Source organism: Heterodontus francisci, chromosome 4 (assembly GCF_036365525.1).
Source record: "Heterodontus francisci isolate sHetFra1 chromosome 4, sHetFra1.hap1, whole genome shotgun sequence".
Classification (NCBI taxonomy): domain Eukaryota; kingdom Metazoa; phylum Chordata; class Chondrichthyes; order Heterodontiformes; family Heterodontidae; genus Heterodontus; species Heterodontus francisci.
Genome location: NC_090374.1, coordinates 61,187,405 through 61,200,245, shown reverse-complemented (window position 1 = coordinate 61,200,245; position 12,841 = coordinate 61,187,405). Strand labels below are relative to the sequence as shown.

Sequence of the window (12,841 nt, the reverse complement as noted above, 5' to 3'; positions counted from 1 at the left end):
GGCTGCAGAGCTGGGCTGAGAGATGGCAAATGGAGTTTAATGCGGAGAAGTGTGAGGTGATTCACTTTGGAAGGAGTAACAGCAATGCAGAGTACTGGGCTAATGGGAAGATTCTTGGTAGTGTAGATGAGCAGAGAGATCTTGGTATCCAGGTACATAAATCCCTGAAAGTTGCTACCCAGGTTAATAGGGCTGTTAAGAAGGCATATGGTGTGTTAGCTTTTATTAGTAGGGGGATCGAGTTTCGGAGCCACGAGGTCATGATGCAGCTGGACAAAACTCTGGTGAGGCCGCACCTTGAGTATTGCGTGCAGTTCTGGTCACCGCATTATAGGAAGGATGTGGAAGCTTTGGAAAGGGTGCAGAGGAGATTTACTAGGATGTTGCCTGGTATGGAAGGAAGGTCTTACGAGGAAAGGCTGAGGGACTTGGGGTTGTTTTCGTTAGCGAGAAGGAGGAGGAGAGGTGACTTAATAGAGACATACAAGATAATCAGAGGGTTAGATAGGGTGGATAGTGAGAGTCTTTTTCCTCGGATGAGGATGGCAAACACGAGGGGACATAGCTTTAAGTTGAGGGGTGAAAGATATAGGACAGATGTCAGAGGTAGTTTCTTTACGCAGAGAGTAGTAGGGGCGTGGAACGCCCTGCCTGCAACAGTAGTAGACTCGCCAACTTTAAGGGCATTTAAGTGGTCATTGGATAGACATATGGATGTAAATGGAATAGTGTAGGTCAGATGATCGGCGCAACATCGAGGGCCGAAGGGCCTGTACTGCGCTGTAATATTCTAATTCTAATTCTAATAAATTCTTAATATGGTATTAGAAAAGTACTAGGTTCTGGTCTAAATTGAAAAGTACAGCTTTTCACACACAAGCCCTACAAAAAAATAAATGCTTTTAAAGCGACTGTTTGCCAATTGTCAGGGAATGGCTTTTCCAATGAACCAAAAATTCAATTATATCCTAAAAAGAGGACTTATAGAAAATAATACAACAAACCCAGGACAGTCGTTTACTCAAAGAAAGAAGGCTCAGAAAACCACTATTTACAGAATTATTTTCCATTGTCTCTTCTCCTTTTGCAGTTAAGCATTGATGGTATTTTATCACACCAGCCATTCATGTTGACAATTTTTTGATGCGAGAAAGATTATATTCACAAGGAAATTATTAATAAAAACCAAATTCAGGTCATTATAATTTGCCCAAACTCTTAATAGACCTCATTCTCTGCACTGAATAGGAAGCACATTTCCTTACCATTGGCTGACTTGCAAGGTTGAGACCAGATTCTATTTTCAGAGGTATGGCCTTTCTTTTCTTCATCAGTGCTACAATCAAAATCTTCCTCAGCTTTTGACATTTCCTGGCTAGTAGCAACAACAGTCCTACAAAAAAACAATTCCACAGAAATAATGTGTTTACCAACAGTCTTAATCACGGCTCTTGAAATTTGTGATGCCCCAAAGGAAGGATTTTATTGAGCCCCAGCATCACAACAAATAACAACGCCCAAAGATGTAATGGAACAAAGTTTTTTGAGCCAACATTTTCAGTGAAAAATACTATGCCATTCTGAATTTCTATTTCCGTTCTAAGTAGCCTTAACCTGCGCAAAGAAAGCAGAAAATCAAATTTACATGTTACATGTTTACATGTAATGTTACTTCACAGGCAGAATGTGTAATAAATTGGAAACTCCTCTCACAGCGAAACCTATAGACCTAACAGGTGAATACTTTTAACATGGAAAACTTAAGGACCAAATGGCATTGGTGTTTCCAATGTATTTTTATACTGGATCACAGTGACACACCTACTATTTTAAATTTTAAAAAAACATTGTAATTAGTTATTAGAAATTGTTACACTATTCTACAATATTCCAAAATTCAAAGACACATCCTAAAGTATCTTTAACTATTTGGGATATGGTAATGTAATGTTTGTTATATTTCTTTGCCTTTACAGCTGTCAGTTAGCTTTATGGATTGAATTACAGCCATAGGTTGTTGTCAAGAGAGGAGCATCCTAGTCAAACTTAAAGGGCTGACAAGCAGCATTAAAGGTGAACACATATAACTACTACTCTATTTCAGTAATTAAAGACAATTAGGGACAATTTTGTTCAGGCTTACGTTATTCAGGAAAGACTTTACAATTAAGTAAAAAAGATTGTGATGCTTTGCAACTATGTATATACTGCACATATTTGTTGTTACTCCAGTAAATTAACACAATGGACTGTATTTGCAACAAACAGGGGAATTAGGAATGGGCAATAAATGTTGGCCTAGCCAGCGACGCCCACATACCATGAACCAAAACTGAAATCATAAACAAGTACCTGCTTTGACTCTTGAGCTCCATGTGCCCATCAATGCTCTTTAAATTTTCCTGTAGACTTCTAATCTTGGCCTTCTTTTCATTAAGCACTAAGATAAAGCGTGAATAGAGGTCTTGCTCCAACTCTTCTTTAGCCTTTACATATTTCTCCAATCTAAAGTGATTATGCAGCAAGAAGCATGTAAGAACTTGCAAAGCAAATAATTATATACTTGAGAGAACATCTTTGCCAATAAAATACAAATTGTCAAAAACTCCTCAACACAGTCACTCTAAAATTATTCATCTTTCTATTGTCATCTTTGTGCGTTAAGGCCCTCAAGTATAGTCACTCCAACTACAAAAAAATAACCAAAGTAGAACCAAATCGTCACCTAAAATTAGACAACGATTTATTATAATCAGCAAAAGATGCAAGAAAAAACTTACATTTGTAATCTAATCTTGGGGTTCTGATGACAATTTGAGAGGTAATCTGATAAAGGTAATGGAAATGATGTGAAAATCATAAATCTGGACTATTTAAATTGTGAGGATAGGGCAAAAGATTACAGGTTTAAACTAGCAAATGGCAAATTTAGGAAGGGCAGGAAAGATCAGGGTAGCAGTCATAAAAACAGAAAATGCTGGAAATACTCAGCAGGTCCTACAATATCTGTAGAGAGAGAAAGTAGGAGCTCATGGTGTAATGGGGTAACACATTAGCATGCATAGAAGATTGGCTGGCTGGCAGAAAACAGAGTATGCATAAACGGGTCCTTTTCTGATTGGCAGGATGTGAAGAGTAGAGTCCTGCAGGGATCTGTCCTGGGACCTCAACTTTTTACAATTTATATCAATGATTTAAATGAGGGAAGCGATGGCTTGGTAGCTAAATTTGCAGATGATACAAAGAATTGTAGGAAAGTATGTTGTGAAGAGGACATAAAGAGGTTGCAGACCAATATAGATTGGTAGAGTGAATGGCAAAAATCTGGCAGATGGAGTATAATGTGGGAAAATGTGAAGTTGTTCACTTTGGCAGGAAGAATAAAAATGCAGAGTATTTCTCAAATGGAGAACGACTGCAGAATTCAGAGGTGCAGAGGGATCTAGGTGTTCTAGTGCATGAGCCACAGAAAGTTGGTATGCAGGAACAGCAAATCATAAAGAAGGCTAACGGAATGCTATCCTTTATTATGAGAGGAATTGAAAATAAAAGTGAGGATGCTACGCTTCAGTTATACTTCTTCTTTGGCAGTCCCTCGGGAACGAGGATGACTTTCTTCCACTCCAGGGTTGTGGGTCCTTAGGTGACTGAATAGTCCAATTCTGGATTCGCACACTCTGCCACAGGTGGGGCAGGTGATGTTTGGTGAGGCAAGTGAATGGGATGCTCGAAATTCCGAATGCTCCTGCCGCTGTTTGCTCTTGGTCACTGCCTAGGCATGTCGACATTATTCGAACTGGCTGGCACCTTCACGGATGCATCTTCTCCATTTTGAGCGATCTCGGTCAAGAGATTCCCACGAATCGGTGAAGATGTCACATTTTTCAGGGAGACTTTAAGGACATCCTTGTAGCATTTCCTCTGCCCTTGTAGCCTCTTGCCGTGATGGAGCTCAGAGTAGAAAGCTTGTTTTGATAATCTTGTGTCAGGCATGCGGACGATGTGGCCAGCCCAGTGTAAGTGACTAGGCATAATCAGTGTCTCGATACTGGGGATGTTGGCCTGAGAGAGGACAATGATATTGGAGCGCCTGTCCTACAACTGAATTTGCAGGATCTTGCGGAGGCACTGCTGGTGATATCTCTCCAGGGCTATGAGATGTCTGCTGTACAGTGTCCATGCTTCCAACGCCTACAGGAGGGCAGGTAACACTGCAGCCTTGTAGACCATGAGCTTGGTGCCAGGTTTGAGGTCTTTGTCATCAAACACACTTTTCCTCAGACAACCGAAGGCTGCACTGGCACACTGGAGGCGACACTGAGTTTCATCATCGATGTCTGCCCTTGGTGAGAGGAGGCTCCCAAGGTATGGGAAGTGATCAACATTGTCCAGTGGTTCGTCGTGGATCTGGATAGACGGGGGCGGGGGCAGTGTTGCGCTGCAGGAGCAGGCTAATAGAGGACCTTTGTCTTCCAGATGTTTTTATTTTAAATAAATAAATATTTTAAAAAGGGTGGTTTTATTTTAATTAAAATAAAGTCAACAGATGAAACTCTCCGCCGAAAGGCCCTTTTTTCCATACGCTTCCGTGAATGCATCGACGAGGGTTTGATGCTCAGCCTCTGAGTGTGTGCATACGCAAGCATCGTCAACATACCGCAGCTCGATGATAGAGGTTGGAGTGGCCTAGGTTCTCGACTGGAGGCAACGGAGGTTAAATAGTTTGCCGCTCAGCCTGTAGAGTAGATCTACTCTGGCAGGGAGCTTCAAGATGAGGTGGAGTGTTGCAATGAGGATGATGCAAAAGAGCGTTGGAGCAATGACACAGCCTTGTTTGACCACAGTTTGCACTCTGATTGGGTCAGTGGCAGATCCGTTGGCAAGGATTAGAGCTTGCATGTCTTCGTGCAGCAGGCAGAGGATGGTAATGAATTTCCCCGGGCAGCCAAATTTGAGGAGGATGTTCCATAATCCCTGCCGGTTGATAGAGTCGAAGGCCTTTGTGTGGTCAAAGAAGGCCATGTATAAAGATTGCTGCTGCTCCCTCCATTTTTCTTGGAGTTGTCTCGCTGTGAACATCATGTCCACTGTGCCTCCTGATGGACGGAATCCACATTGTGATTCCGGTAGGAGCTCTTCATCCACGGGGAGGAAGTGGTTGAGAAGATCTCTTGCGATGACCTTCCCTGTGGCAGACAGCAGGGACCCCTCTGTAGTTACCACAGTCGGTCTTGTCACCTTTTTTGAAGATGGTCACAATTACAGCGTCTCGGCGATCCCCTGGCACGCTCTTCTCCTTCCAGATGAGGGAGATGAGACCATTTATTTTTGTATTTTAGAATTTTGGTGGGAATCCTGTTTATGCCAGTGGCCTTATTGTTCTTTTAGGTGTCGGATGGCCTTTTCAATCTCATGTCGGGCTGGGGTTGTGCTGAGGTCATGGCGGGTAGCATGCTGTGGAATGTGGTCGAGGGCACTCGCCTCAAGGACTGAGTCTCGATTGAGGAGATCTTCGAAGTACTCCTTCCAACGAGCGCTGACTGCCTCTTTGTCCTTGTTCAGCGCCACTCCATTCTTTGCTCTCAGTGGGGTAGGTCCTTGGGTGCTTGGGCCGTAAGTGGTCTTGACTGCACTGAAGAATCCACGCATGTTGTGGCTGTTAGTGAGTTGCTGTACTTCCGGTGCTCTTTCAGCCCACCAGCTGTTTGCTAGATCACAAGTTTTTTGTTGAACCTCGGCCTTCAATTGTCTGTGTACCTGCTTTTCTTAGCTCAAATTTTGGTGATGCTTCCAGTTCTGGAACGCTATGCACTTGCGATTTAGTAGCTCCTGGATCACCTGGTTGTTCTCATCAAACCAGTCTTGACATTTCCTGGTCGAGAAACCAAGAGTATCTTCGCAAGTGCTGATTACGGTCTTGACAAGGTTGATGTGGAAGGGATGCTTTCTCTTGTGGATCAGTCCAGATCAGTCCAGAACTAGGAGGCACTGTTTTAAATTTACGGGTCATCCTTTTAGGACAGAGATGAGGAGAAATTTGTTCTCTCAGAGGCTTGTGCAACTTTGGAACTCTGCCTCAGAAGTTGGTGGAGGTGGGGGTCATAGAATATTTTTCAGGTGGAGGTAGATAGATTCTTGTTGGGCAAGGGAATCAAGGATTATCGGAGGTAGATGTGCGTGTGGAATTCGAGACACAAACCGATCAGCCATGATCTTATTGAATGGCGTAGCAGGCTCGAGGGGCCAAATGGCCTATTTCTGCTCCTAATTCATATGTTCATATTTGCAGCCAAACCTGCAGCGTAGTTCCAGCATTTTCTGTCTTTATTTCAGATTTCCAGCATCCACAGTATTTTGCTTGTGTGTCAGAATAGCAGTTACTCTGGCCATTTTCATAGTGCAAAACCACAGGAAGATTTCAAAAGAGGGAAAATGTAGAAATCAGCTTACCAAAGAAAAGAAGATAATGCCATTATAAATAGAGTTCTGAGAGTAACTCTGTGGAGAACCAACTCAACAAAAGCTGCTGAAAGCTTAGCTTTAGTCTTGGATTTCACTATAACAACTAAGATCACCGAGATTATATGAACAATTTGAAGACTTGACATTGATTAATGAAGAAGTTACATCAGATCATCCCTATTTTTAAAAAGAGAGTTACTCAATTGTATTTGCTTTAAAAAATACATATTTTAAACTGATTTATTTCTGTAAGTAAGATTAATAGTATCTTGCAATATACACACAAATGTACAGTTCACTATGCTCATGACAAAGCTGGATGTGGTAAAATTAAGGCCCTGGTAGTGTATGGCCTAACTTTGACCCAAAGTCTACAACCCACAGATGTTTACTTTGAAATGAATAAAAAGACATCATTAAAACATTCCCACACTAAATCAGTCATTTATAACCAGATTAAGCCAAAGCTGGTAGAATTACTACCATAAAATATGTTTTGTGTTATTAAAAGAAGAAACTTTGAAAATTCAAGGACCAATAAGAAAGGTCTGTTTATTACTACCAAGGTCTTCCTGATCAGTGTTGGTTAAAAGACTGTGAGACTCCAGCTGCTTCTTCTAATTATCCGACATTATATCACTCCATAATGTGACTTAAGATTTACTTCAGATACTCAAGGTCACCCTTTCTGTTTAACTTTCCTTTAAGGGCACATTACAGTTGAATAGACATGGTTTTGATGTCCTTTGAAAAGCAGTCATATGCAAACTGTTTGCACATTTTACACCTTTATCAAAAGACAAATATTTTCAAAATTACTCATAATAAAATACAATTCTAAACTACCAATGTTAACCCAATCTGACTGATGCAACTAAAATACTCTCGACTTAGCCACTCAAGCGCTGCACTTTGCAAGTTTACAATTACAACAAATAATTTTTGCATGTCACATTTAGAAGTGCACAATTCAATCCTGTTAAGTATGTAACTAACCATGAAATGTTATACTTGGATCAAAGAAATTATCAATTTGCATTACTTCAGATGTACTTTAGCCCATTTAATTCCTTGCTCTGAAAATAAATCTCATTACAAAATTCAGACCTTTTCTAGTTTAGTGTCTAGATGAACCTAAGGATGTGGCCTCTAGACACATCTTTTGTTTCTTTACTTGTCCTATTACCACTCCCTTTGGTCTTCTGCCACCAACATTTATGTTGTTTAATCTCTCCTGCCTTCCACCCTATCACAGACCTCCTCTTCCCACTCTCCCCCTGCTTCACTTGATTAAAACATATTACATCTCTAACTTTTCCCAGTTCTGATAAAAGGTCATCAACCTGAAACGTCAACTCTTTTTCTCTCTCCACAGATGCTGCCTGACCTGCTGAGTATTTTCAGCATTTTCTGTTTCTTTTTCAGATTTCCAGCATCCGCAGTATTTTTCTTTTGTCTAATTGGTCCAAATTGTGTTATATGAATGATCGAAGGAAGTGTAGGCTCTAGTTTTATGATCTGATTAGTATCACATTCATACAAAAACAAAACTTTGAATAATATAGAAAGATTTATGAGAGCAGCCAAAAGTTTATGTCTGTTGCAATGTTTTTCAGCATATATGAATATATATAATGAATATATATATAATATATAACTTTCCCAAAGAATCAGTGTTCTGCATGATCTAGCTAAGAGTGAGTTTCTCAATCTGTTTTTCAAGACATGGACGATGAGTCCAGTATGTTTTACAGATTGGAGCACAAAATTCTCATTTCATTGAGCAAGATTCTTCTCACAACTATGTAAAAGGCAGTGATGGCATTGTTATTATAGTGTCTGCATGGCCTTGGTGCAATTTAACATATGAACATTCAAATTAGGAGCAGGAGTAGGCCACTTGGCCCCTCAAGCCTGCTCCGTCATTCAACAAGATCATGGCTGATCTGTTTGTAACCTCAACTCCACATTTCTGCCTTCCCCCCGATAACCTTTCACCCCCTTGCTTATCAAGAATCTATCTACCTCTGCCTTAAAAATATTCACAGACTTTGCTTCCATCGCCTTTTGAGGAAGAGTTCCAAAGACTCACGACCCTCTGAGAGAACAAAATTCTCCTTATCTCTGTCTTGAATGGGTGACCCCTTATTTTTATACAGTGACCCTAGTTCTAGATTCTCCCACAAGAGGAAACGTCCTTTTCACATCCACCATGTCAAGACCCCTCAGAATCTTATATTTTCAATCAAGTTGCCTCTTACTCTTCTAAACTCCAGCAGATACAAGCCTAGCCTGTCCAACCTTTCCTCATAAGACAATCTGCCTATTCCAGGTATTAACCTAGTAAACCTTCTCTGAACTGCTTCCAACACATTTAAATCCTTCCTCAAATAAGGAGACCAATACTGCACACAATACTCCAGATGTGGTCTCACCAATGCCCTGTATAGCTGAAGCATAACCTCTCTACTTTTGTATTCAAATCCCCTCACAATAAATGGTAACATTTTATTAGCTTTCCTAATTACTTGCTGTACCTGCATATTAACCTTTGCGATTCATGCATTAGGTCACCCAGATCCCTCTGCACCTCAGAGCTCTGCATCTCTTACCATTAGATAATATGCTTCTTTTTTATTCTTCCTGCCAAAATGGACAATTTCACATTTTCCCACATTATACTCCATTTGCCCACTCACTTAACCTATCCATATCACTTTGTAGCCCCCTTATGTCCTCTTCACAACTTACTTTCCTACCTATCTTTGTGTCATCAGCAAATTTATCAACCATACTTTGGGTCCCTTCATCTAAGTCATTTATGTAAATTGTAAAAAGTTGAGGCCCCAGCACTGATCCCTGTGGCACACCACTCATTACATCTTGCCAACCAGAAAATTACTCATTTATGTCTACCCTTTGTATCCTGTTACCTAGCCAATCTTCTATCTATGCCAATATGTTATCCCCTACACCATGAGCTTTTATTTTCCACAATAACTTTTGATGTGGCACCTTATCAAGTGCCTTCTGGAAATCTAAGTACAGTAAATCTACCGGTTCCCCTTTATCCACATGTTACTTAGAGTCATAGAGTCATAGTGAGATACAGCACTGAAACAGGCCTTTCAGCCCACCGAGTCTGTGCCGACCCACAACCACCCATTTATACTAATCCTACATGAATCCCATATTCCCTACCACATCCCCACCATTCTCCTACCACCTACCTACACTACTTCTTCAAAGAACTCTAATAAATTAGTTAAACATGATTTCCCTTTCATAAAACCATGTTGACTCTGTCTGATTACCTTGAATTTTTCTAAGTGCCCTGCTACAACGACTTTAATAATAGCTTGTAACATTTTCCCTATAACAGATGTTAAGCTAACTGTAGATTCCTGCTTTCTTTCCCCCTCCCTTTTTGAATAAAAGAGTTACATTTGCTATTTTCCAACCTAATGGAACCTTCCCTGAATTTCGGGAATTTTGGAAAGTCAAAACCAACGCATCAACTATCTCACTCACCATTTCTTTTAAGACCCTAGGATGAAGTCCATCAGGACCCAGGGACTTGTCAGCCCGCAGCTCCAACAATTTTTTCAGTACTACATCTCTGATGATTGTAATTTTCTTGAGTTCCTCCCTCCCTTCCATTTCCTGATTTACAGCTGTTTCTGGGATGTTACTTGCATTCTCTATGGTGAAGACAGATGCAAAACACCTGTTCAATTCATCTGCCATCTCCTTATTTTCCCTTATTAATTCCCAAACTCAATTTCTATAGGACCAATGCTCACTTTGTTAACTTTTTTCTTTTATTGATATCTATAGAAACGCTTACTGACTGTTTTTATATTTCTCGCCAACTTTCTCTCATACTCTAACATTCCCCTCCTTATTCATCTTTTAGTCATTCTTTGCTGCTTTTTATATTCTGTCCGAACTTCTGACCTGCCACCCATCTTTGTGCAAATATATGCTTTCTCTTTAAGTTTGATACTGGGCTGTATTTTATAAACACTTCCCGACGTCAGGGGTTATGGCAAGGGTCGGAAATGTCTCTTGGAGAGGCCTGTCATGGGCCTCGACGCCGAGAAGGCCTGGCCCGATTTTGCTAGTGGCGGCGAGGCATCGTGGCAGCACCCCCGCACCGCACCCCCCCACTGCTGCCCAGTGACGGGATTAATTAAATATTTACCCGCACCCGCCACCCGTCCAGCTCCGATATTGTAGCCAGCGACCGTCACTCCCGCACCTTCAAATCTCTGTTTGGAGATCTGACCTGGGACACTGGTGGGGAGGGGAGAGCAGGTAAGTATTTCAATGCGGGGAGGGGGGGGAGAGGGGAAGCAGGCTGAAGCTAATATAATTGGTAGTGGGGATGGGGGGAATAGTTAAAGATAAAAGTTTGTGAACTTTGGAGGGGGGGAGGTCAGTTACACAAGGCAAGTATTTTGCGGGGGTGGGCAAGAGGACACGGAATGAAGTGTATGTTTATTGGGGGGTGGGAGAGGGGCTAGGAACATGAATTTTTTTTTTAAATAATGTTCCTTTGCTCGGTCCTCTTCAGAGTAAATCAGCAGATAAGGCTAGAGGTTACAAAAATAATAAAAGAGCAAAACTAAAGGCTCTGTATCTGAATGCACATAGCATTTGAAATAGAACAGATGAACTGACAGCACAAATAGAAATCAATAAGTATGATCTGATAGCCATTATAGAGACATGGCTGCAGGATGACATTAATTGGGACCTGAATATTAAAGAGTACATGACATTTAGGAATTTTTACCCTGATTTTTCTTTAAGTAATTAAATTGTCTTCTAGGACTGGAAGCCCTTTAAAAATGGCGTCCGCATCTGCTCAGTGGCACCAGAAGCCATTGTCTGGGACGGAACGCCCGCCCCCTCCACGCTATCGGGGGTGGTGGGGGCAGTCTTCCCCGGCCATTTAAATGAGCCGCTGCGCTGAATATCGCAGCAGCTCCACGAAGCTCAGCCCGTGCATGCAGGCCACAATTTTTTAAGCTTGCTGCCGATTTCGGTGGTGAGCTCGTAAAATGCAGTGCACGATCTTTAACTTTTTTAGTTAACCATGGATGGTGGGTCCTCCCCTTGGAATTTTTCTTTCTCATTGGAATGTATCTATTCTCTGCATTCTGAAATACCCCCTTAAATGTCTGCTACTGTATCTCTATTGACCTATCCCTTAACTTACTTTGTCAGTTCACTTTTGCTAGCTCTGTTTTCATGTCCTCAAAATCGCCCTTATTTTAGTTTCAAATACTAGTCTTAGGCCCACTCTTCTCTCCCACAAACGGAATGTAAAATTCAATCATATTATGATCGCTGCTGCCAAGGGGCGCCCTCACTATGAAATCATTAACTAGTCCTATCTCGTTGCACAATAACAGGTCTAGTATAGCCTGCTCTCTGGTTGGCTCCAGAGCATGCTGTTCCAAGAAACTATCCCGAAGACATTCTATGAACTCCTCATCTAGGTTACCTTTGCCCATCTGAATTTTCCAGTCTGTATGTAGATTAAAATCCCCCATGATAATCTGACAGATTCCCATTATTTCTTCCTTTATTCCCCGTCCTACCATGTGGTTACTGTTAGGGGGCCTGTACACCACTCACAGAAGTGACTTCTTGCCTTTGTCATATCTCATGTCTACCCAAACTGCTTCTACATCCTGGTTTCCTGAACTTAGGTCATCCCTCTCTATTGTGCTAACACCATCATTAATTAACAGAGCCACCCCTCCACTTTTTCCTAGCTTCCTGTCCTTCCTAAATGTCATGTACCCTTTAATATTCAGGTCCCAATCAATGTCATCCTGCAGCCATATCAGATCATACTTACTGATTTCTATTTATGCCATCAGTTCAACTGTTTTATTTCAAATGCTATGTGCATTCAGATACAGAGCCTTTAGTTTTGCTCTTCTATTATTTTTGTAACCTCTAGCCTTATCTGCTGATTTACTCTGAAGAGGACCGAGCAAAGGAGCATTATTCAGGGAAGACACTTTTAGACTGAAGAATTCCATTTGAAGCATAAAATGTGTAATTTAATCACATTGCTAAAGCTATTACAAAAGCAAAATACTGCAGATGCTGAAAATCTGAAATAAAAACAGAAATGGCTAGAAATATGTTTGTATGCTCGTATAAATACTCAGCAAGGCAGCATCTGTACAGAGAGAAATAGATGCTGCCTGACCTGCTGAGTGTTTCCAGAAAACTCTGTTTTTATTGCTAAAGCTATGATGGACTTTGTGGAGTTTGAAACTGAAATGGCATTCCAGCTCCATCATCAATCAGCGCAACCTGTAGAATGTTACAATTGTAAGTTCACTAAGGATTCAGT

At 41.1% G+C, this 12,841-nt stretch overlaps 1 protein-coding gene across 6 annotated transcripts in view; it reads right to left on the bottom strand.

Moving 5' to 3' along the window:
* Positions 1-12,841, bottom strand: part of xrcc4 (X-ray repair complementing defective repair in Chinese hamster cells 4) — a 678,103-nt gene that overhangs the window by 352,485 nt on the left and 312,777 nt on the right. For all 6 annotated transcript variants that reach the window (XM_068029637.1, XM_068029638.1, XM_068029635.1 and 3 more), the window contains 2 exons: positions 2,353-2,505; positions 1,266-1,393 (listed from right to left, as the gene is read on the bottom strand). In XM_068029637.1, the coding sequence (XP_067885738.1) occupies positions 1,266-1,393; positions 2,353-2,505 (281 nt within the window). The remainder of the gene's footprint in view (positions 1-1,265; positions 1,394-2,352; positions 2,506-12,841) is intronic.